Genomic DNA, 26,133 nt, shown 5'->3' with positions numbered 1-26,133 from the left:
TAGCAGCAACACTACTACCTACATTCACAAAGGGATATTCCAGAAATTACCACCTGATTTATCATCAGTCCTGTGTGACACAACCTCGAGCAGCTACAGGTAAAATGCTGCTTTCACATTGTTGCACTTTCCTGTAGAACAAGTACTTCTAATGAGACTTATTTACACACTTTTACTTATGTCAGATTTACATGTTTTTATTGTCTCCGCCCCAGCAACAGTCAGAGCTGGAGGCATTATGTTTTCAGGTTGTTCCTCCATCAGTCTCATTCTTGTGAACGCAACTTCTTCAAATTAGGCACAAACATTCATTTGGACTCAAGGATGAAGTGATTAGATTTCAGAGGTCAAAGATCAACATCACTGTGACATCACAAGACACATTTTTGCTCATAACTCACAAATTCATTCACTAATTATGACACAATTTAAGTCAAATATGGATAAAATTAAGTGATGACATTTTATATCCAAAAGGTCAAAGGTCGACCTCACTGTGACATCATAATTTTCTGCAAAAACACTTCTGTCCATTATCCACTGCTGTAACTCAGGAAGGGGAGATTGTGATGGTGGAGCCAAGCAACCACAAGGTGGTTATTCTAGTTTGTTTGTTTTGAGACATTTTATTGAGATTTTTTTTTAATTTTACAAATGTGCATGTGCGTCCTCATTGCGTGCGCGAGACAAACAAATGAAGACAGGAGAACAGCGTTTATTGTAGATTAGCAGACATTTGGACCAACATTAAACATTAAACATGTACTTTGCACATATCTCCTAAATAAACAGATGTCTCCCATCACTTGTTACATCAGTCTAACACAAACCATTTATCATTGGTTTACATGACAACACTTTTACATTGGAATTTAGGCCTACGAGCGACTGCACTGGCTTCTGCTGCGATCAGTAAATATGAAGCAGGGTAAACACAATGTCGTGTGATTGCACTAATCAACAAGCCTTCATGTGCAAAATGCTCTCGTGCTTCAGGAACCAGCAACTGCTCAGGCCTGTAAGCTAGTGGCAACATGCCATTAGCACATTATAATCAACAAGTGGGATCACTAGGCTTGGGCCATATCCAAAGTGCAATATCTCCATACTGTGCAACCCGAATATTGCGATATACAATATAAGGGGAGTATTTGTATAATCATATGATTGTGTGGTTGTATTCTATGTTTCAGGTATAAGTAATGATGCCACTAAACAGCAGCCCAAAGTTTTTCTTGTCACACGCTAAAGCAGTGAAATGAGTGTCGTCGTGGCAACAGAGCAGACTGAGCAAAACTGCAGAAAAAAAAAACAAACTATTGCATATGGCGACAAATACAACAATATCCGATATTATGGAACATCAGCCCAGGCCTAGGGATCAGTAAACCCTCATGCACCTGAACACAGGGACACAAGTGTTTCGTGTTGTCGTCACTTGGTGTGTTGAAAGTAAGAAGCAGATTAACTTACATCAAGGAAACCAGAAGAAGAGAATCGTGTGGCTGACGTTATGACACAGGAGGTATTTTATAATTATTTATATTTTATAGCTCAGCAGTGAATTCTAAGGCCAGAACTATATGTGATTTAGTCACCAGTCATTTTATTTCATTCGTTTCTGTTGTTGGATAACTGAATGAGAATAAAATGGTCAGAACTGCGGCGTATAAATGATTACATTTTTATGCTGATTTAATACTGTGGAGAACTTTAATATAAATGCAGATGAATGACACTAGCTGTGCGATCTGACTGAAAAACATCCAGCATGGTGGAGAGTGGATGTTCAACCTCCTGACCTGAACACTCGGTTTTCAGCTGCTCACTTATCTACACATGCAACACTTAAACCCTCCTGATGTTTCCAGCTGTGTAGGAGCACAAACATGAAATAAAGGGACCTCTTCCTATTTCTTCAGATAGTAATTCTCATTAATGTGTTGAGTAGAGATATTTGTCAAACCTGAATAAAAACAAGCATTTTGTTAATGAAGTGAATCACCTCCTTCACTGATTCTCTGCTTCTAGTTCCACAGTGTAAATTACACTCCGCGCACGTTGTCACATGAATCTCTGTGTGAAGGTCTTGAACCTCAGAAGAAGGAGGTGTCTGAGGAGAAGGCCCCCGCCAGCCTGAACTCCTCCCTCATCAGCACGCAGAAGAGCCGCTGAGGCAGAGCTTTGGAGTACGGCGCGGGCCGAGGGACGCACGTTCGCAGCAGGATCTCCCGGCCCGCCGGAGACGGGAAGTCAGGCACTTTGTTGCTCCCTCCGCTCGGCTTCCTGTCAGGACCCACGTCTTCATCCAGCGGAGACAGGAGGGCGGCCTGAGGGTGGAGGGAGAGCGGAGTTACTGAGCAGACAGAGAAGATGCTGGAGAAACCGCAGCCTGATGCACCAGTTAAAACCAAAACGCATGAGTAATAAAGAAGAAATTCAAAGGGGAAGTTTGATTTTGATCTTTATGTTTCTAATTCATTATATTGATGAAAAGACCAAAGTCAACAATAAGTTCTTTCTGACTCCCCTCACTGGTCTGTGGCTCTCAGCCCTGAGGCCAATAAGACTTGGACTATTTTCTGCAGCGCATTAATACACATTTGGTGCTCTTTGGTGGTGGCGCTATGTGTTCAGGTTGTCCGTCCATCCATTCACTTGGACTCAAGGATGAACTGATTAGATTTTGGTGGTTAAAGGTCAAAGGTCACTGTGCTAAACTGTAAACTCATTTCCCGGTTCTAAAACTGTGAAACGAGGATTTATTTTTCCTTTAAATGGAAAACGACTAAAACATGATACATCTTTCATTTTTAGTCCTACATGTGAAAAACGTGTAATGAGCAAGAAGAATAAAAAAAAAAAAAAAACCTGCTCCACTTATGACATCATCATTCTGCATGTTTGAATAAAATAAATGCAGCAAGGTCTGTCAGCAGCAGACGATTCAACTTTAATCATCACTGTGAACACAGACGGAACACAAACAGAGTCTGTTCACTAATTCATCTATATCAAAAACCACTGCGATCAAAAGAAGATGTTGTCATGGTTACCTGGTTCCCCTCACCCCCCGCTGTTATTTACTTTAGCACCTGAAGCTTTTACAGTAGCAGCGCGGTCACGTTACAAACAGAACCCCGGCCTCTGACTGACCCGCGACTCTCTCACACATCTCTGGAGATGACTATTAATATTCAAGTGGAAGATTAATATACGAGTTCTGTTCTCCTGTCACCCACTCAGGTGAACAGAGAGAAACAAGCAAACACTGATCATTACGAAAACTTAGAGGGAATCATGGAATGAGATAACATGAAGATGAATGTTCTCCTAAAACATTCCACCGCCTCCACCTGAACATTTTTACAGTATTGAGGAAGAAATGAAGTGTGGCTTTTTATGGTGAACTGAGTCAGCTAACATTTACCTGCATTTACTATGTGAAAGAGACTGAAATAACCAGATATGATACTGGTGCAAAGGGCAGCTAAAGCCCAACATATTTTTACAGCAGACAAAGCTCCACAGTGAGAGGAACAGAACTGATAGTTACATTTAACTCTAATAATCTGATTGTTCAAAATAAAGTGCATGTTGTGTGATGTAAGGAAGAATCCTAAAGAACCTAATTTACTGAACCAATACATTCCTCTATCAAACAATCTGTTATCTGTAATGGGGAAGAGCAGATATAGAGAGAACCCAAGATCAGTATTTATCATACACAGATCACATGACGTCATGTGAAGACATCAGATGAAGTATGATATTGTTTTTAAATAACTTAAGCAGAGACAGTGAGACAAGATCAGGTGACTCATCAAACTCCCAGAAAACAGTCATCAACACTCAAAAACATAAAGCCGCACTTTAATATCTTAATATCAGTCAGTCAACATGAAGGTCTCATGTCTGAGTCACTTACAGGTTCAGACTCACAGTGGCAATGTTACTGTTAGACCTAGAAACACACACACGCACGCATGCACACGCACACGCACACGCACACACACACAGTATTCTGAACTTCCACTCCTGCCTCATCTCTCTGGAATTCAGAAATATAAGTCCTCTGAGAAGAGCTAAAGAAACAGGATCCGTCTTTGCTTTTAGAGAACCGTTTCCACATCAGTAGATCTTTGTTTCCTGCATTTCAAAAGTCTTCGGGACCATTTATTACTTTTTGTTCGCTACGGTGACTCGACAGATGATCAAGATGATTGTTGTAAACCCTGCATCATGTTAAAGATATAGATAGAAGAGATATTATCTGATCATTTATTTTAAGTTTATACATGTTCTATGAGGGACTACCAAAGTAAAGACTGTATATATGGAATGTTTTAAAAAGGAGAAGTTCTTGGTTTTACATATTTACCACTTGTGAGCTTTGGCTTCTTTTGCTCTGTGAAGATAATAAGGTTTCACTAGACGTTTACCCATCAAACAAAACTCTGTATCAGTGTAACTGGTGCACCACTGCTGCTGCATGACACTAAACCACCAAGCTAGAGGATTTACATCTAAACTGATCCTTCCAGGGAGCAGAAAATCCGCTGTGTTCATGCACGCTCGACTCACTGCGACGTCACATCCTGTTTCTCATCGAATTTGAAATTCAACATTCACAGGCAACTGCTTCGTGTTAACAGGATTCTTCTGTTTCTGATCACCGTCTGCTGAGCGTCGTCCTCATCTGTCATCTGTGAAACGTTTAACCGTCTTCACCAGTAAGACCAGTGTCTTCCATGTTACTGCTGTCATCTAGGGATCTTCATGGGTCTCCATGGTTACTGGTTTTCAGGTCTAGATCAAAACCTGAATCAGTCTAGTCAGGCCCGGTGTCTGTGTTAATTTGCCTGGTCCCGTCAGACGCATAGAGACAGACATTCACACCTAAAGGGAAGTTACCACTCAACCCTGACCTGCACGTCTACGGACTGAGGGACACAGCCAGACCCAATCATCATGAGGTCTATCCAGATCAGGTCTGGCAGCCGTTGGGTCACATGTGTTGGTCTTCTTTTGTTCTACAGTCATTTTTCATGTCAGATTCATGTAGTTTTTCCATTTGCTCATTTGGTCGAGGACCTGTGAAGACTGCTACCATCATCCTTTCACATAAACATGCAGCTCATGTTGCTCATCAAGCTGCTGCTTCGTCTCTGTACATGATATCAGACAAAGATGAGACTTCACAGACAGTGGTCAGAAACCTGGATCAACCGTTCACATCCGACATTAAAGCTGAGGCAGGCAGGAAGAATCCCATAATTCAACTGGTCTGAGAGGAAACCAGATGGCTGCACCTCCTCTTGACTGTTTTTAGGCTTTAGAAAATCTAACCTGTGACAGGAGACTGTGGCCAATCACAGGTCTTTTTAGAAAGAGAGAGAGAGCTTTCCTATTGGCTGTTTTACAAATGCAGATACTTGTGAACGTCCCTTCAGATGGACTTCAGTTTAGCCTTCTGCTAACTGTAGCTAAAGGCTCACGGCTGTGTTTGAAGCTTGTGCAGATACTGTTTTTTTGGGGAGTTTTTTGGGAGGTTTCTGCCCACCCGAGCTTTAACCCAGTTACAGACTCATTTCAGTAGCATGTGCTCTAAGGAAACTGGTTTATTACAACTTGAGTTTTACTGTCACAGCTCTGTCCATCAGCTGATCATCGAGGCCGAGGTCAGAGATGTGAAAATAAAAAAACACTGTAATAAACTGTAGATTTTCTGCAACCTGGATGTGATGTTTACACACACAAACACACACAAACACACACAAAGAAAAAAACGCATTACAGCAAGGTCACCAGTCAGTGAGCAGGTCAAATACTCAGAGTGGAGGAGGGAAAAAGGGGAAGCTGAACATACAACACTAATACAGTGGTGTGTGTGCTTCATGGTTGAATATATCTATTTACTGTGGAGGGGACAAACACCAGTGTTCTCTATGTGCACAACAGAGCAACACGACTAATGTTACCACATGTATGATTATTGTTACTGTGCAAACCTCCATGTCACCAAAAATGCCCTGCTGTCAGGAAATAACACAGACACAGTGTTAGGATCCATCGCTTTGGAGGAGAGTGTGACTGTGTGTGTGTGTGCGTGTGTGTGTGTAATATATACTGTTTATACATATATATGTATATATACACATCGTATATACAGTATGTTTAAATATTAAATATTAAAGTACGGTCTAACAGTACGGTATAGTGTCTCACTAAAGCTGCATTACTTTAGTAAACTGTCAGCACAACATTAAGTTGCCATAGTAACTGTGTTCACATGTATTTACACATGCAGCAGCCACAGAGCAACATCAGCGTTCAATAGGAGTTGTGTTTGTGCCCACTCTGCTCTGGTTTGGTCTCCACCAACTCCAGAGAAAAATAGCTGGTTCTTTAAATCAGTGGTTCTCAAAGTGGGGTTCAGGGACCCCCAGGGGTCCTTGAGGCAGTTCCTGTTGGTCCCCAGTAAAAAGGCGAATAATTTATTTTCACTATAATTCCATCCATAGGTAACACAATAACAGAATGTTTAGGGTCACTGATGTGAAAAAGTTTAAGAACCACTAATTCAGATATCACAGGTTCTTTTTCAGACTTTTGCGTATGGTGGGATTTAGTGTACAGCTGTTTCATTCACTCACTAGCTATTTAAACAGCTGTCTCGCTGAAAACAGCTGCCTGCTCATCAATGAAGTTGATGAAAGTGGTGTTTGCTCCATTGTTACTATTAAAGTAATGATCACTGAAGGTTAAAGATATGTTGAACTGTCTGATTAAATAAACACCTAACACACACTACAGCTGAAATACACATACATGGATTTGTTTCCATGTAGTGCACACACACTATCTGCTTATTTGTGTATTTGTGTGTGTGTGTGTGTGTGTGTGTGTGTGTGTGTGTGTGTGTGTGTGTGTGTGTGTTGGCATGTCACTGAGGAGCAGTTGAAGGACAGGGGGATGCTGGGAGTTGGGAGGGGAAGTCTCATTGCTCGTGTTTACCTCGTCACTGGTGAAGTCAGCCAGCTTGACGCAAGCAGCAGGAGGAGAAACAACAGAAAAAAAAAACACAAGGTCGAACGGAGGAAATGCACAACAAAAAAACAAAAAGCACAAACTTGTGTCTCAGGATGGTCTGAAGAACTGCCTGAAGCACCCACATACACATGTCCTGTAAGGCTACAGAGCTCAACAAGCTGTCAGCTGTACGACAAGATCACACCTGCGCTGACAGAAGACTCGTTTCCTCTGTTTACTACCTTCATGAAAATAAAAAGAGGTTTTTGCCTCCAACATAATTTTTTGCTAAAATATTAAACCAAGAACCTGAATGATATCAAATCCATAAGCTGAACTTTATCAAAATAAATAGACAACTATGTTCCCAAAGCAAATACTTACAATATGGAAACCAAACAACAGTGTTCTCTACTTGCTGTAATGAAATGGAATACTCGTACAGTACAAATATACAGGTTTTTATCGAGTAATTGTTCTTAGAATATTGCTCTAAACTCAACATGTTGAACTGTGATACCGTGCAGATTCTGAGAATTAAAGTTTATTCTTTTCCTTGGAAACCGTTGAGGAAGAACATGAGGTCCTGATTCATTTCGTTTTTGAATAGTAAGCTAATAAATAAAGTGGCTCAACCAAAGCTGCAGATGCAGGATTTTACAGAATCACAAGGGAAAAGCAAAAACGTGGTAAAGAGAGCGTCTGACAAACACCAGCAGCTGCTGAAGATACGAAGTTTACTGAGGACGTCTGTAAAGTAATGCACGGTGCATTCTGTTTGCAGGGTCTAGAACTTATCGTTACTACTACTGTATGTGTTCATACATTTAGCTTTAACTTGCACTCACACAGTTTGATAAACATTAGGTTTTGTCATGTTTAGCGTGAGTAAAGTTTAGAGGCATTTACAATAAACTCAGTTGGCAACAAGCAGCAACAATAGAGCAGTGACTGTGTCAGTGTTCCCTCCACCACAGACATGAAGGCCTGTATCTACAGGAGAGACTGACCTGCTACACTCTGGGAGTCCTGATAGTGTCTTTACCAAGCGTCTCAGAGGAGGAGATCACTCATCATTCCTGACGCAACTCTGGTCTCATGAGTGTTTATCGACTTTCCTGACACAGGAAATGATTCCTGTCTCTGCTGATACTTAGCTGGAGGAGTCCTAACCTGTTATCAGTAATAGGAGGTATATGCATGTAGTATATGTAGGAGGAAGTGTGTATGTGTGCGTGTGTGTGTTTTTGTCATTTAAAGATATTGTCTTGTTACTGACTTTGCGAGAATATGTGTTGTGATATTGTGAATAAATGAAACATTCTCATCTCTTTGTGGACGTCTGAGAGTCGTGGAACAAACTACTGATGAAATCAAAATTAGCTTCTCGTATTGAACTTCTTTACTTCAAATTACAGTGCGACAGAGACTTCTACATTGTTACAGTCTAATTCCCAGCACTGACATTACACAAATGATTTCTCACACATAAATGAACAGGATGTGCCGCTGAGTGTGAAAATGTAGAGAGGAAGAGACGCTTCCACGTTCTCCTGCCTACAGAGGGTTTATACCATCAGTGCTGCGTGTGTGTGTGTGTGTGTGTGTGTGTGTGTGTGTGTGTGTGTGTAAGATGCAGCATTATACTACATGTTTAATATGAAAACATAGTGCAGGCGGGTTCAAATGTTAATTAAGTTGTTTTAAAAGGTTTTATAGTCACATTGACAGGGATGAGTCCAGCATCAGAATCGATCCTGATTCAGTGTATCACTAAAGATACGTCAAACTCATATAAATGGGAAATTATTTTGTTCTTTAATTTGGCTGCAAGACACCAGGGGCCAGCTGAATAAATGATGCGTAAACCATTTCCCGCACATAAATTGGTCGTTATAAAGTCAGAATCGGTCACCTCACACGTTCCTCTGACATGTGACACACGGTTTTTCCAAAGTGATTTAGTTTACAGTGGAGTGAAAATACAGAATAAGCTGAAACACGTAAAGGGGTCAGGGGGATGATGTCACCAAAACACTGACAGATACATGAAGCAAAGATAATGAGCAGCTGAAAAAACCTGTACCTGTACCACTAGTGTCCAAAGTGAAAGCTGCCTATTTGAAGAACACAGTGTAAATGACATACACTACACTAACTGTAGACTATGACAGGGAGCAGGAGAGAGACTGAGGCTTCTTACCCTCTGAGAGTTGACAAACAGCCTGTGGATGATGCTGCCTGCTGGACCCTGACCACCTCCGATCACTACGACCTCCGGTTCCTCCAACAGGGAGCTCACGAACCTGAGAAACCCCACATCAGATATCAGACACTCCAGTCGGCACAAGAGCAGTCATTAAGAGTCAGAGTCGTCCAGCTTTCAGGTGTCATCGTCACTCCAAGCTGACAGGTCAACTGACGTGCACGTACTGAGCATGTGATTAGTTCAGTAACTTACTTCTCTAGCTCTGTGTCCTCTCCCTTCTCGCCCTCACTGACAGCAAACTTGGCTTTGAGCGATCGAGCTCGGGTGATGACCGTTTCCATGGCCATCAGCTGGTTAATGAAATCCTGCAGACAGAGACAGGTCACACACACGAACTGTCAGAGCAGAGCTGGTGGAACTTCATATGAACTTTGCTTTGACTCCACCAAGTCACAAGAATCCCTACCTGTCAGGATCACTGCATTTTCTGTTCACTCTGTACTGTGCATCGGTCCTAGCAGTAAATGTCGAACGAACCACAAAAAACCTAGGTGTTTTCTTTGACCAATAGATGAATTTTGAATCCCACACAAATAAACTGGTCCAATCCTGTTTCCTCCAGTTGAGAAACATTGCTAAACTCAAATCTTTACTATCATTTCAAGATCTAGAAAAAAAATCATCCATGTTTTTGTTTCCTCCCGTCACGACCACTGCAATTCACCGTTCATCTGTGTCTCGGCTCCAGTTGGTTCAAAATGCGGCTGCCAGACTTCTAACTAATACACAGCGTAGGTCAGACATCACACCAGTGTTGGCATATCTACACTGGTTACCCATAGTGCGGCAAATTGATTTTAAAATTCTTTTTAATCTCTTATAAAGCATTACACGGGCTGGCCTCAGCTTACATATCAGAGTTACTGTGTCCACTGACCAGCGCCTCCTTGCTGTCCCGAGATCAGGGCTAAAAACCAAAGGAGCTGACTCAGCTGACAGTTTTAAGAAGCTGCTCAAAACACACCTGTTTCAGATGCGCTTTATGTAATGTGTGATTGCCCTGTGTAGCTTTGATTGTTTTTATTTTATCTCATGTTTTATGTATTTCTTAAATGTTTTCACTGTACAGCACCTTGTAACCAAGGTTTCCAAAGGTGCTCTATAAATAAAGTTTTACTTACTTAGCATGTTGAATTTTAAAGTAAACAATGACTCCGAACGGTTGAAGCCTAAGCCACTTATTATATCCACAATTTTAGGGAATCAAAATGTAACGGGGAAAAAACTTTAGAGAAATTTTAGAGAAAACAGAATCACCGCCTCGCGGTTGTTTTCTCCACCAACCAGCAAAGTGTCAGGAAATATGGTCACAGTCTCTCCTTTTTGCAGAACATTAGAACTTGTAGACATTTGAGTTGAATTGTGTCATAACTAGTGTATGAATTCTTGAGTATGGCTGAAAACATGTTTTATGAGGTCACAGCGACTTTGACCTTTGACCACCACAATCTAACCAGTTCATCCTTGAGTCCAAGTGAATGTTTGTGTTTTTTTTTGGGCCAAATTTTTAGAAGTTCCCTCAAGGTGTTACTGAGATACTGAGAGACGAACGAACAACCCGAAAAACATAATGTCTCCAGCCCTGACTGTCAGCGGCGCAGAGGTGTACTAAGAAAAGATTCATAATTGACGTCCACTGTCACCATGAGTTCTGTATCCACTGATCACCTCACATCTCTGGCTTTTTGGGGATTGTTATGTTCTGCTCCTGTCACCTTCACACCTGCAGATGTTTTTTGGTTTTCTATTTAAATCACTTCCACACACATTACATTTCCTCCAGCCTCTCCTGGGAATCTTCTTGCTCCATGATGATGACTGATTCAATAGTGTTGTTATCACTGTATGACTTTATATGTTTATTACTCTACAGGTTTGATCTCATGATGCACATCTGCTTTCCTTTAAAGCTTTGTCTCCACTGCAGAAACGTAATGACCTGTAACTACAGTAAACGTGGAGCCATCGTCACAAGTGCTTCTTTTGTTTCCAGTGCTCTCTGCTTTAGGGACCAGAGCATTTGTTCTGACACTAAGAACACAACTGAATGACTGAACACAGATGTCTCATCCTATAAGCAGGAGCAGTTTGTGGAGCTCATATGCAGCCTGGCCAGTCACTGACCTCTAACTTCTTGTAGTCATGGTTATGGGGGTGCAGCAGCTTGCTGGCTTGAGATGTAGCCTGCTGAATGGTTTTTTTGACGGATGGAATGTCTTCTACCAACTCTGTTAGAGAGGAAACAGGAGAGAGGAGTAATGGTAAAATGGTAAACAACTTATATTATACAGAATGAGTTAGAATGTATATTATAGAAGGTGTTTGTTTTTTCAACTGAATATACTATATTACATACACTATACAGAGTAAAAGATGCTAATTACTATAGAATTCTCACATACATTATTCCTTCCATAGTTAAAGTAATTTATCTGCAGACATTTTTTTCTTATTCATTATTATATGTCAGTCTTGAAAATATTGTGGTGGTTTGCTAATACTTACAGCCCACATGTTTTAAAGGTCCATATAGTCTAAAGATAGACATCCATGTGTTGGTTGATTATAAAGCAGGTCTAGGTTCTATATTAATACTGTGAGATTATCAAAGCCTCAGTCCACAGAGAAATGCACACAGCCTGTATTCAGAAGCTGAGCCTTAAAACCAGCCGTCAGAACTTCTGGAACTTTGTGATGTCACAACAAAGCAGTCACGGCTCTAAGCCATTCCCCAAGCCCCATCCATCTGGAACCAACATCCAAACTTGCAGGATTTGGTTTCTCTGAGTGTTTACCTGAAATCTGCTACATTTTTATTAGATCACTCAGAAAACAGTCAGCTGATCAGAAGAGAGGCTCAGAGCCTCCTCGCTTCTGATTGGCTCACTGACTTGTTGTTACTAGAGTTCCAGAGGGAAGGTTTTTGGTTCTTAAAACCACAAATATATCCTCTTATGGATCAACACTTCAAATAAAACACAGGAGAAGGAGAAGGAAAATATGGGACCTTTAATGTTTAATATGGCAACAGTGACTCACCTTCCTCCTTTAGTTTCAGAATAGCAGCGTGGAGAATGCATGGCAGGAGATGGCGGGTCAGGTCTGCAGGTTTCTGCACTGCTAAATAGTGCAGAACCTAAAGAGACGGTGAAAACCGAGGTTTAATTTCATTCATCTGCCTTCTGTTTACTTCCTGCTGCTCTCCCACATGTTATGTCTGCACTGATAGATACTTGAAAAAAGCCACTCTTTTCTTATTTAGGTTCATTTACCGGATTTATCCACCCAGGGAAAAGCTTTCATTGTCTTCTGACTTCTCAATTATCCAGCTCTACAGAACTTTCTTACCTTCTCTGCCTCCTTAGTGTCGTCAAAAAGTCTTCTCTGACGGCGTGCAGGTGTAACTCTGGCTGTCTCCCAAGCCTCCACCCACATGTTGCCCGGGATCTTCATCCTGGCACTGAGCTCGCCTTTCACCACCGTGTTGCCCTTCTCATCGACCACCTCCTCCTCTACGTAATCCCTCGGTGAATACCAGCGCACAAAGTCTTCCAGAACACAGCCGGGGTTGGCCGCCTGTGGAGAGACAGTTTATTTCAGTCTATGTTCATATTTAACTAATCTGAAATACATCCATGTCGATCCCCCTCAGTTCAAAAACAACTTAATCAAGAGTCATGTAATGAACAAAGTGATAAATATCTAGCAGCAGCTGTCATCATTCTGTTATGGAAGAGGTTTACATTTAAAAGAAAGAAAAAAAGTCATAATCTCATAATTCTGACATTCCTTCTTCTTCGTCTGTGTGTCTAACCTTAAAGGACTCCATGTCAGAGAGCAGACAGGCGCTCTGCATCCGGGCGCGGAGGTGGGTTCCTTCAGCTGATGTGCCCAGTTTGGCCAGAACCTCTGACTGCTCCTCTAACAGATCCTCAGTCATGGGAGCAGGTTCCTGAAAATCAAACACACACAGCAGCATCAGTGTGATTCCATTCACAGTTGTCATGTTAGATTTCACTAGGAGTCTTTGTGAATCTGTAGTTCAGTCACACAGCATTTTAAACTAGAAGAGCGGCTGCAGTATTCATTTCTGATTCAACTAACTTTGATTATAGTATAGAAATCAATGACACTCACTCATAGTGAAGGGAAACAGAAAACTTTGAAGAAAGGATCTTTCTGTGGACTGTATGCGAAAAATACACTTGCCAAAAACTCTTTCAGTGTAAGGATGTGTAAGTATTTACTTACATACCCTATGTAAGTTAACCTATACTTTAAGAGCATCACAAGCATATACACAGGTAACAGCAGCTCTGACAAACTGGCCATTGGAGTATCTCTGATATTTTACACAGTATAAACAAAGATTTTTGAAAAACAATCCATTCTTCACATTTTTTTAAACTTGTAGCTAAAATGTTGAGCTTTCAACATTCATTAATTCAGAAGCAGGGAAATAAAAAGACAAAGAAAAAGAAACTCAAATGTATCAGGAGTGTATTTATTCTAATTACACATCTGTTCATGGCCTTAAACTAAATATTTCCAACTGCCAAATAATGCAGTCAAAAATGAGTGTAAGTCTCTTCAAACATTTAGATATTAAAATAACTCATGTTAATTTCCCTCCAGTCAAAGTGAACCATTAAACAAATATAAGTCCTATAACAAACGGGTCCTCTTCCTTCTTTTATCACCATCTCCTTCTCATAACCTGAACCATTCCAAGGTCTCATATTTTCTTGGACTGAGGCTTTGATACTTTCACAGTATTAATATAGAACCTGCTTTATAATCAAACAACACATAGACATCTACTGTTACACTATATGGGACCTTTAATAACAGTTCTATATAAGCGTAATTCTTCTCTCAGTAAATGTTATTATTGGAATAAATGATAAGAAGATAATACTAATATACAGTATATACTGTACTAATTGGTGCTACTGAACATATTACACCCATTTTTGTAAATAACATACATACATCCATCCATACAGTATGTATTTAAACTAAAAGACTTGATAGATGTGTGAGACAGAGACAGAGCTCCTCACCTGTGTGACAGGGACGTAGAGAGGCTCAGTGGAGTTGAGCAGAGTCATGCTGTTGTACGGGTGCAGTCTGCCCTCTGCTTTACTCTTACTGCCCTCCTTCTCTCCCTCAGCGTGTGGAGCGTCTGCCTCCCCCTGGTCACTCAGGCACTCAAAGAACTCGTCCTCGCTGTCGCTCCACGAGTCCCAGGATTTCCCCTGAGACACCTCCCTCGCACCTCCCTCCGGTGCGGGAGAGCTGTTCTGGGAGCCTCCGCCCGAAACCTTGCGCTCTCTCTCTTTGCTTCCATCTTGCGCCTTGCGAGCTTCATCTCTGGCCCTCTTCCTCTCGATGCAGCAGTTCAGCATCTGTGCAGGAACACAGCGGGACAAGAGGGAATGGAGCCACTGATGAACAACAGTGATGAGTTGAAAGGTTTAATGATCAATCAGTCGAGTGGCCTGGATGCAAGTTGAAAACAGCTGGTCTGATTATCACTGTGATCATTTTCACAGACTGATCTGACATGAGAAGAACCTCCTGCAATGTAAAACAGGCCTTTACTCAGTATTTTGTCAGTTTTGCAACAACTTTATAACTTTACAACACATATATTTTTCTGTCAGAATAGGAGATGATGCTTAGATGAGAAGCTTATTGCAGTGATCTTAATTATGAGGAGATATATTGATGCTGTGTTCTATTAGAAATATACAGACAGACAGAATATTTAGAGAGGGAGACAGAAAGAGAGAGAGACTAAACAATATAATAACACATAGAAACTGTGAAGGCAAACACAGCCTCAGTGTTGTCACCAGGTTGTGTTTACTTGTATTTCTGTCTGCCCAGATCTTTGCAAGTAGTTTTAATGGTCTGTTGTCTGAGGTGCACACTCAGACCTGAAGACATGTTAATACTGTCAATCACATCTGTTTGTGTTAAGATCTGAGGATCTTTTACCTGCAGCCACCAGCTGTAGGGCTGTGGCTGTAATATCTCCAGTCGCTGTTTTTTTTGTTGCACACAGTTAATTATTCAAATCTTCCTCAACAGAATTGGATCCAATGATTAACTGACCTCCTGTGCTTTTGTATCAGCTGTTCCACACAGGTTCAAGTTTGTGCAGTGAGATCATTTATATTTATATAAATGTATGATTTATATCACAGACAACTTATTGCACTTGAAGCAAAAATGCTGTGTTTAAATACTCTAATTAGGTGATTTTTTTAATAATACATAATTATGTACAGTAAACAAAGGGATAGTGAAATGAGGGTCAGACTTGACAGCAGGCCAGACTGTGAAAAACTGCAAAAATAAAGAAACAAAAGTTGAAATATTATGAAAAATATCACATATGGCGGGAAATTATCCATATCATAGAATATCGACCCACGCCTAAGGCACCCAGATATAACAAACTAAACGAAACCTTTTTTTTTTTTTTTCAACAAATTACATTAATTAATACATAAATAAATAATTAAACAGCCAATGGTAATGAGGAAACACACAATGTAACTCTCATTGTTTTTTAGTTTTTTTTAAATAACTGCATATCATGTAGACTCTGGGAGTAGTTTGAGATCTAGCTCTTGGTGAGACCTGGTGTCTGCCTGGTTAACGTCTCAAGAACAGCCACTGGTTTTCTGGTCTTGTGAATTTTTAAATCATTGATTTATCTTCATGGCTCAAACACATTGTGTGTATTTTACATAAACGTCTACCTGCAGCTTCTGATGCAGAAGACAACAGCGAAGATCAGGAGGTCCACCAGCCAGTCTGCACATGAGGAAGCACAAGGTAAAGATAAGATGGATGTGAGTGAACATGAATGAGTAACTACATGAACTACAGGAGACGAGGTAAAGGGCAGCTGTGACTTTGTTCTCTCAGATCTCAACATGTTAAACCAAATGTATGCTGCTGTGCCTCCAGAGTGTGTGTTGTACCCACCCATGGATTAGGTAGTTGTTTTCCCATCTGTAGCGTAACTCTAGGACAAACTCCTGCCAGAGGTGGGCAACAGCCCGCAGCCCTCCATGATTGTAGTTGACCAGACACACACACAGTGCCAGTCGGTAGGTCAGACTGTCGCTGGGCGCTGACTTCAGCTGGAGGAAAAGGTTCTGGACACACGGATGGATGGAGTGGAGAAGGATGAATAAAAATGGACAGTATGTCAGTGTATGGAGAAGTTAAATTCAGGAGAGGAAATGCAGAATTACAACTGAAACAGTGTGTACTGTATAGAATGGTCACGATGTTGACTGAACATGTAAGTGGGGAATTTGTGCTGAAGATCGAGCTACAGCTATTTCCAACAGCGTGTCTGTTTTCGCATCCTGGACTCTACAAAAACTTGACTCAACTGAAACCTTAAATGTCACCTGGTAGGCGTCCCAGGCAACCTGTCACAGTGTGTAAGAGGTAGAAGGTCAAACATACGTAGTCAGAGTTTTTATCCTGCTCTGCTTTCCCAGAGGAGTTTGACTGTGTCGTTTTATTCTTGCTGCTGTCTGATGACTTCTCCACAGCAGCATCCGGGAAGAGATACTGAGACAAGAATAAAAAACAAGTTAACACTAAATTATTTAAGTGAAATTCAACTACACACATATATAAAAACCAATCCATCAGTATCCATCATTCATATTGAATATCGGCTGAACCCAGACACTTAGCATTAAGGGGGATATCTTCATTGTTCAAAACCTGCACATGTTCATGTCTTAGGGGAAAAATATACAGATACATGCAACACATAACAAAAACACATGGTTATATATGAATATATATATATTATTAATGGGGGGGGGGGGGTTGGGGCTGCTCTGGCAGACAAAAATAAAGCGGTTGCTCCAACTCTTTGGAGTCCTGAAACCAGAGCCAGATGGAGGTCATGTGAAGAACAGGTTGGGGGGTGATCAGTGTCGACCAAAGCTCTGGGTTTGTATCGAGGCTGGGGTCTGATTCGTTCACAGAGTGGGATCTGGTTTGGTTACAGGGCTTGATTCTATTACAGGGGGAACAATTGGTTCCTGGCTAGGGGGGTGGGGTCTGATTCAGTCAGGGAGACAGGGTGGGTTGGGTATGGCATACAGGTAGGGCATGCTGCTGTCACAGTGGGGGAATCTGACACCGGACGGAGGTTGGCGCAGCTGGTTGGTTGGTGCATTTTCCGTTGTCACGTTTGTTTTCTGTGAAAACTAAACAGTCAGCAGGACAGAGCCTTACCAGAAGGACAGAATTGAGTATATCCGTGTTGAGCGGTGACTCGTCAATGCGTCTGTGGCGTCGGATGTGCTTCCTGGCGCTGTGCATCATGTTGCTGACAGACAGTTTGGAGATCGGTACAGGTGCTGCTGGTTCTGTCAGCTTCGATAAAGCAGAGCTGATGTCACTATTTTCTGTGGGAAAACAAAACAAACACAATAAGCAGTTATCATCTAATATTTGATACAGTGTAAACTATGTATTTGTATATCGTATCTCTGTGGAGATGAGTAATAGGAGGCTATATGCTAAAGTTTCATAAACACCAGTAAAGGAGGTAGTAGTCTCCATGTTTTAGAACACAGTGAGAAACTACCCCATCCACTCCAGAGTAAAACAGTACAGCTGGCACTCTGACCTTTGCCCTCGTCTTCAGCCAGTCTTCTTCCCAGAATCTCCTCATTGGACTCCTTCCTACAGCAGAGTTTAAAGAACTCTGTCAGCAAGTCACCTGCATGGGAAGAGAAGAACGGGTCAAATCCTTCTGAGATCTTTCACACCGATTACAAGTAAAAGAAAACGACTTGAGTTAATATTTTGTCCTGCTAAAGGTATTGCTACCACAGGTAATAATAATAATAATAATAATAATAATAATGATGTCTTTCATTTATAGGTGCCTTTAAGGGCACTCAAACACACCTTACACATAAAAACAACTACAACACACAATAGAAAATAGTCAAGAGTATCATCGCATAAGTGCACAGACAAGACAAAATTTGTTTGTTTGAGAAATTACAGGGAGATGTCACAACGTAACATTTGCTTTAAGAACCTTGAAACAAGATAAGAGGTGTTGGAAACAGGTGAAACAATATTGTGTCATTGCCTTTTTATCCATAGGTGCAGAAATTGTGTTTGGAAATGCCTCCTGGAAACTGAGGGATTTATCTTACCCAGTAAACACTGAGGGTTTTCAGCTGTCCTGACTCGAACCGACCAGTGAGGAGCTTGGAGGGGGTCCAGGTCACTGCCGGGTCACACAAACACAAACACAGCAGATTTGATTAAATGACGTCACATTACTGTTGATATTAATAAACCGCCTAACAAAGGTGATTCTTTTTTTCAGCTAAAATCATGTAGACGTGATTTTCATTGTTTTGTTTATTGTTTTTTTTTAAATTATTTTATTGTAGAAACAAAATAAGGATGAAGCGGACTCTTGGTTGAACTTGGTGCTGGTAACAGTATATTACAAGCCAAGGACAAGCAGCCTGTGTCTGCAGTAGTGATGAAGAAAACCACAACATTTATCTCCTACATTGACTGATGGTGACATCTGCATGTAGATGTAGCATGCAGCACTGCAGTTTCTCTACCGTGGATTTCTCATTCAGAAATCCACAGTGCAGCTCAACAACCCATGTGTCCTTTCAAATGTAGACAGAGAAATTCAACCATGTCACTTCATAAAGAAGAGGAATCCAGGACCCTCTTACCTGTAGACGTCATTATCCACGACGATGCCCTCTGTCAGGTGAGGCCACGTAGTCGCCAGGTGTAGTTCACTACAACAGAAACACAAAATACATAATCAATTATTAATAAATCATTTTCTTTTGCACAGAGATTAAATGATTCCTTGTGTATTTGTATGTTTTTTTTTGGTGATATGTTTGTATTATTTTTATGTAAAAGGGAAACAGAAGCAATAAGAAACAAAGCGATAGCCCCTCCCACAGGCCTAAACCCAGCTATGATGTCACTGTCACCAGGAGGACATCACACATCAAATGTTTATTCTTATATGTGATAACGTTCTGACATCTGCTGTTCACACTGTGGAGAACTGAGATGTGTTCAAAGTGAAATCACGGTTATTTCAGTTTTGTTTGTCATGTGCTGCAAGTTATTAACAATGTTAACAAATTTACCTGATTGGCTCCTCGCAGGCTCCAAAAGGAAGCTTCCCAAACTCCACCCCTCCCACCTCACCTCCAAGGAGTGTGTCAAAGTCTGCCCAAAAGCAAATAAATAAATGAACATTAAAAAAAAGACATATAACAAGAGAAAAAACAGTTGAAGTGCACAGTAAACCTGCTGAGTATTTGCGTGACAGATTCAGATCCTGGGTGTGGATGATACCAGATCTGGGGAGAGATGTTCTGCTTCTTCACACATGATTCTTTGCAGCTGCTCTTTGCTTGGGGTTTTGTTGTTTTACCTTCTGCTCTAAAATACTCCAAAGGTATTCTATTGGATTCAATGATACATACAGTATATGGTAGGATAATCATACCATAATCATCCATTTGTTTTTGACAGTTTTAACATTCTCCGATACATGGGAGGTTTCCTTCAGTGAAAGCCCATCCATAGCTAACCTGAATCACCTGGTAGCATGATTCCTAAGTCCGGTACCACCACCCATATACACTGATTGTATACAGTACATGTCCTTGCTGGCATCCAGATGACAGGAACTTTAACCCCTGATTAATATGCCCACATCTAACTTTAATGCTCTATTTTTCATAGCATGGATGGTTATTGGATGGTTATTTATTATTATATATTGTCATTTGTCCTCCTTGGCTCGTGTTTTTAAAACTGGTTTTTGGACAGTCTGAGGTTGTTGTAATGTTGTTGTAATGTTGCAGTTAGATGTTTTATAGATTTTTTTTCCTAATTTTTGTGGTCCTCTGATTGGACAAATTATGCAGCATCTACTTTACAGTTTAAAGAGCTGTTGTGACGTTTGATCATGTACCTGATGAAGTCATGTAGACTGAAACAAAAAATAAATATAGCAGAATTATTATATTATTATTATATTATAGCAGATACAGTGTGCAAGACTTCCACTTTTAACCATGGTATATGAAACCAATATACCAGCACAGTCCTGCTCATAAGGATCTGAAATGTCAACATACTGCTCCCTATAGAGTCAAACGGAGCGCGAACACGGGAGTCATTTTTGGACACACATGCAACGACTTCTTCAGAAGTAGCAGCTTTGTGGCTGTTGAACAAACCTGTACTACATCTCCTCAGTCAGTCGGCCAAAAAAGGCCAAAAAATCTGATTAAAATACACCCTTCTTTAATAAAAAGGCTGTGACAGGTAGGTATACACTCTCCAAAGTTCCTTCTGCACAGCAACATCTGTATGTGGAAACCAATATCTGAATATTCTACATTGTGAAGAAATATTAAGGAGTTAATACATGTTTTAATGATGATCATTTCAATATCATGATGATTTCACAATATTACTGTAACTATTATATTTTCAGCCTCAATATTGTGTTATTGTACTTGTATTTGATGCCATGACAGCCTTGTTGTGCAACCAACAGTATCAATGAGATCAATAATCAATGACATTATTTGTTAATATGAACCACATCATCCTCTGCGCTGTGTGTGTGTGTATACCTGGAGGCTGCTGTGGCCATGAATACTGCTGCCAGTCCTGGAGGATGTAGGTGAAACGGATCGCGATGTTGATCGGCGGCAGAGGGGACAGAGTACAACCCTGAGGAGAAATCAGACAGGCAAGAGAACACAGGTTTACATTCTCTATGTATTACACTGTCTGTGCTATTTGTGATCATCAAAGGATGGTTTTGTTGAAGATGATACATCACTCCATTTACCTTTAAGAAGTTTTTGACTAAACTGTTCCAGGAACTAAACTAAACTCATCACAACTCCTTCTGTTTTCTCTTCTAGAAACACATCTATAATAAACTATAAATACCTTGAAGACATCCACAGACTGTGTGCAAAGGACCTTCTACCTTGCACTTATTGCCCACATGGATCGAATTAACCTGGAAGTTACTAAGCCCTAATGAGGCATTAGCTACAATATTGTTCTAGGGCTGCCGCGATTAGTCTATATAATCGATGACATCAATATTTTCAGAGCAGCGTTTCCCATGTACTGACTTATTTGTGGCGTCCTGCCACAATATCAACATTGGCTGCCTCATATTGATGTTCTACTAAACAGCAGAGCAGAGAGGCTGCGGTGGACAAAGAACCTGGTGAGGTAAAGATAACTTGAACATTACTCGTGTTGATGACATGTATTACTGTACTTTGTTTCTGTAAGTGCAATAAAAATTTTACCCGTTCAACAAACATGTAGAAAAGCAGCATTTTCAACTGTTTGTCCGCAGTCTCCCACCATGTTTTACACAACCACAGCCTGCTGGTTACACTAACAGCCAACTGTTATGAATAAGCTAAAAGGAAAACTGTCTGTATGTCGTCTAATGGATTATCTTAGTTTGCAATGAATCTTAAAATGTGGTAAATTGTTGTGAACATAGTTACTTCCTTACCCTGTAAAGTGCCTTGAGATAATGTATGTTATGATTTGGCTCTATACAAAAAAAGTTAATTGAAATTGTCTAGACCTTGGCCAATATTCGATAATATTGAATATTGCGATATTTCCTGCGATATTTTTGCGTACTGTACAGTGTGCCTTTGAATATGACAAATAAACCTTTGGACTGCTGTTCAAAGTTTTATATGATTAATATCATATATCGCAATATTCTGGATTGTATCAAGATATTAAATTGTGCCCATTACTGTCTGAGACAAATGAAATATATTCTTCTAATGTGTCTCGCTCCATAGCACTTACTATCTTTGCCTTGAAGATGTCCAGCAGGCCTGACAGGTGGTTGTACTGACTTGGCACCTTGCGGAGGTGCACCATCTCAAAGTCAGTGCGCACACCCGGTCCCTGGCACTCTCCAGCGTACATCCGTCTCCACTTCTGCTGGGTCTGAACAAACATGGGCACCTGGCTGAATGCAGGCACACAAAGAGGAAAAAGCATTAATATAAAAGCTTCAGCGTGTTGTCCCCGTCTCTCGGACACTGTTCCTCTCCAGCTGACCTTAAACCCCATGGAACTGGACAGAGGGTGAAAGCAAAGCAACCTGCAAGTGCAACACATTTGTGGGAACCTCATGACCATGTTTCATTTCCATTGTAGAAAGAACATCGCAAGTGAGTTCAGCTGATGAATGACTCAAAAATTTAGATTCAATTCCCATTTTTTAAAATGTCCACTTGTATATTTGTTCTTTGCTTTAATTTCAGAAACACTGAGGCATTCCATTTTGTAATTTTACATAACAGCTGGGAGGTGAAGGTATTCTAAAACTTATGACCAGTATTCTATGGTATGAAAAGGGGATGACCCATCAGCAATAAACACAATCACCTGGTTATACACTTTCCTGGACCTACAGTGCTATGATCTAACGTTATGATTGTAGCTGAGAGAAAAAGCCAAACCTGAGATAAAAAATGAGCCACGGGAAATAAATATCCATAAAATAGAATGCGACATCTCTAAGTTCTTGCTTTGATATGGTGTTTAGCCACAATTTGAGTCTTGATTGTTGAATGGTAGTCTGTGAAAACTGCATCGTGTCGTCATTTTATTCTTGCAATGCAGAAACTTACCAGCAAAAACTCTTTTTTCTTGTTTGCTAATACTTCTTAAGCATGAACACAAACAGACAGTGATCCACACCCTGTAAACAAACCAACGTAGGTGCTAGGAGGCACAACCCAGTGCTAACTTGGTTGTAGTTGACATTTAAACATATAATGATAGGGTTAGGGTTATATATTTGTGACAGATATTTGTGCTCAAATACACAACAGTAAATCATAAATAAACATCTCTAATCCTTAAATATGAGACAGTCAGACTCTCAAACCAGACTGTGCAGCATTATCTCCTCACAGAAACATGGTTTAAGACACAGAAATACAATTGGTACACACATCATTAAATCCCTGTGACAAGAGTTACAACTTGGGATAAAGTAGAATTAAGATTGAAATAATATTGATATAATCATAGAATCCTGGATAGCTAAAGTAAAACCCACACCGTCTGCCCCTGGCGTCAGATTTGTGGTGCTTTGGACACCACACCATCCAGACAATAATACAACTGTTGCATGCCCCCTGGCAAATTTATTCATCATCATCACACCCTCACCCAGCCCTTTTGCATTTTGTGCTGGTTCAGATACATGCGTCAAAATAGCAAAGCCACCCACTGCCTTAAATGATGAAGGTGACTCACCAGCCGCTGTTGGCCAGAGAAATGGAGATGGAGCTGAGGAGCAGATTGCATTTGGACTCACTGATGATGGCCTCACAGTTGGCTCCAGGGGAGATGACCACAAACTCTCGCATACCATACCTGTAGATACAGTTACAGCAGCACATACAGCATCAGCATCATATTTTTCTCTGCTTTGCTTTCTGTCTGCCCCTGGTCTAGTTTGGCAAACAGTATTTAGCAAACAATGTGATGCTGACATTAGCATAACATAGTATTTAATGATATATTTAATCAACTAATCACTATGAAGATAGTCAGTTGCAGTTTTAATGTACTTAGTTCATTCAGTTGGACACCAGTGTAAAATGAGGTTGGAGTAAAATCTGAGTAATCTGAGCTTCTTGTGAATGACTTTACAGCAGCCAGGTGACTATGTTAAATGTCAACCTGGTCTCTCTTTGCATGAAAATGTAACCACTGACAGAACTCACCATCTGACCAGGCAGTGGGCTCGAGGAGGGAAATCATTGTTCATACAAAGAAGGTCCTGCATCGCCAGGGGGAAGGCATCTGGACAGAGGAGAAGGAAACAAAACGTGTATCAAACACTAACTGTTGGAGGGATGAATTCAGCTCTGTGGGTGTTCTTTCACCTGTTAACATTAAGTTTATACTACATTCAGAAATTAAGTTAACATGCTAAAACATAAAACTACATCAGGTAACCCACATACCTTCCTCATGCTTGTCCTTCCCATCATCCTTCTCAGATTCTTGTTTCAGGAAGTAGTGAGTTATGAAGAACTTAAAGTCAGCAAAATTTATATCCTGAGACTTCTCCCCCCACGTGCCACTGGTGTATTCACCCTGTGTTCAAATAACATAACAAAGTGCAGTTGGAGAACACTGTTTACTGGAGTCATTCAGCTGAATATTTAAAGCTAAGAATAAGAGCAGAATACCTTCTCTACAGACAACTTTCCTGCAGAGTTCCCGATCAGTTTCCAGTCATTTAGCACTTCCTCCACTCTGGACACAAACCTATGAAATGTTAGATAAAATGCTGTCAGCAGCAGGGATTGGTTGGACATACGCAGTGCTCTTCACAAAATTAGCCCATTAACTGATTGTCATAAAAATTAACCAGAAATTTAAATGACAATAATAATTAACCATTTAAGTAATTTATCAAGCAAACATACTAAACATTTTCTGGTTCCAGCTTTTCACATTTGAAGATTTTCTACATTCACTTTCATATAACATTCATCTTTTATACTACTGTAAACTGATACCTATGGGTTTTGGTCTCTTGGTACTTAAAGCCAATGCCCACCAGTTTCACCAGCCGGTGGTACACAATAAGAAGTACAAGCACTCATGTGGGCAAAAAGATTAATACAAATTTCTTACACCCACTCATTTTCTCACAATCCATCAAGACTTATCTTCATTTTGGGGGCAAGACCTCAGGATAGAGCCACTGGAATAAACTACATAACTACACCTAAAACTGCAACAACAGCTAAATGCTATTAACATCAAGAATCCATTGCTATTAGCATTAACAATTCAATCATGTGATATGTACTGCACAACCAGTATTTCTACATGTAATACTTTAAGTACATGCTATTGATAATACTTAATGTTGTTTTAAGCAGGCTGGTGAATGAGGAACTTTAATTTCCAATGGAATATTTTACATTGTCCTGCTTTTAATTAAATGATCTGATTAGATACTGACTGGATCATTTTCACAACATAAAGAAGTTTCTTGTAACAGTGTATCAACCAACACGTTAAAACGACAATTATATTGTTCTAAAGAGTTTTAATATTGATATTGTAATAAGTTTATCTTTTTTATTTTTTATAATAGTTTTTTTTAAGTATTTTAGAAACTCCACTGATAAAGGAGAATGTGGTTCGTTAGTTGTAACGAGAATGTCAAAATAACATGACATATTTTTTTAAAATGATAAATAATAACTTCACTTTGTGTGTGTGTGTGTGTGTGTGTGTGTGTGTGTGTGTGTGTGTGTGTGTGTGTGTGTGTGTCATGATGGCAGCAGGACTCTGCAGTAATAATTACTCTTAATAATAATTATAATCAGTGTGTAATGAAGTGAAGCCTGACGAGGGGTTATGAGCTCGCCTACCGTTCCCACTCTGACGCGGTGGTGAAGTCGGTGATCTCAAACACCTCTGACTCGGGCTGCAAGAGACGCAAACAGGTTCAAGTCATACATACATTCAGTTCTGCTCTAATGAGATTTAAGCTTTGACAAATACGCGGCCCTCCTGTACTGAACTATTAGGCTAAAGAAACACCTTAATACATCCATCAGAGAAACTCACATCACTGTCGGCAGCCATTGTTGTTGTTGTTTTTCTTCTTCTCCTTCCACGTCATACAGCCTGTTCTCTCTTTCTTCCTGTTTCCGGTA

The 26,133-nt window shown here is 40.4% G+C and overlaps 1 protein-coding gene across 1 annotated transcript; it reads right to left on the bottom strand.

Moving 5' to 3' along the window:
* Nucleotides 1–521: 521 nt before the first annotated feature.
* rab3gap1 (RAB3 GTPase activating protein catalytic subunit 1) lies at nt 522–26,067 on the bottom strand. Its single transcript, XM_022765997.1, has 24 exons — nt 26,045–26,067; nt 25,846–25,901; nt 24,646–24,724; nt 24,418–24,550; nt 24,175–24,253; nt 23,702–23,821; nt 22,235–22,400; nt 21,010–21,109; nt 19,504–19,585; nt 19,069–19,137; nt 18,523–18,596; nt 17,982–18,074; nt 17,585–17,757; nt 16,796–16,903; nt 16,304–16,476; nt 16,075–16,129; nt 14,365–14,709; nt 13,116–13,253; nt 12,650–12,877; nt 12,341–12,437; nt 11,426–11,529; nt 9,494–9,606; nt 9,236–9,338; nt 522–2,330 (listed from the first exon to the last, which is right to left on the bottom strand). The coding sequence occupies exons 1-24, from the start codon at nt 26,060–26,062 to the stop codon at nt 2,097–2,099; spliced, it is 2,940 nt and encodes a 979-aa protein (XP_022621718.1). The 5' UTR covers nt 26,063–26,067; the 3' UTR covers nt 522–2,096.
* Nucleotides 26,068–26,133: the final 66 nt, after the last annotated feature.

Source organism: Seriola dumerili, unplaced genomic scaffold, assembly GCF_002260705.1.
Source record: "Seriola dumerili isolate Sdu_G_001 unplaced genomic scaffold, Sdu_1.0 BDQW01000807.1, whole genome shotgun sequence".
Taxonomy (NCBI): Eukaryota; Metazoa; Chordata; class Actinopteri; order Carangiformes; family Carangidae; genus Seriola; species Seriola dumerili.
The sequence above is the reverse complement of the archived record's forward strand: the minus strand, read 5'-3'. Positions and strand labels throughout refer to the sequence as shown.

Excerpts from the sequence above, each read along its gene's own strand:
- rab3gap1 (XM_022765997.1), bottom strand. Across the intron at positions 19,138-19,503 it reads GCCTGCGAGGAGCCAATCAG|TGAACTACACCTGGCGACTA; the intron begins GTAAATTTGTTA and ends TTTCTGTTGTAG. Across the intron at positions 14,710-16,074 it reads TTCTGCATCAGAAGCTGCAG|ATGCTGAACTGCTGCATCGA; the intron begins GTAGACGTTTAT and ends GTTCCTGCACAG.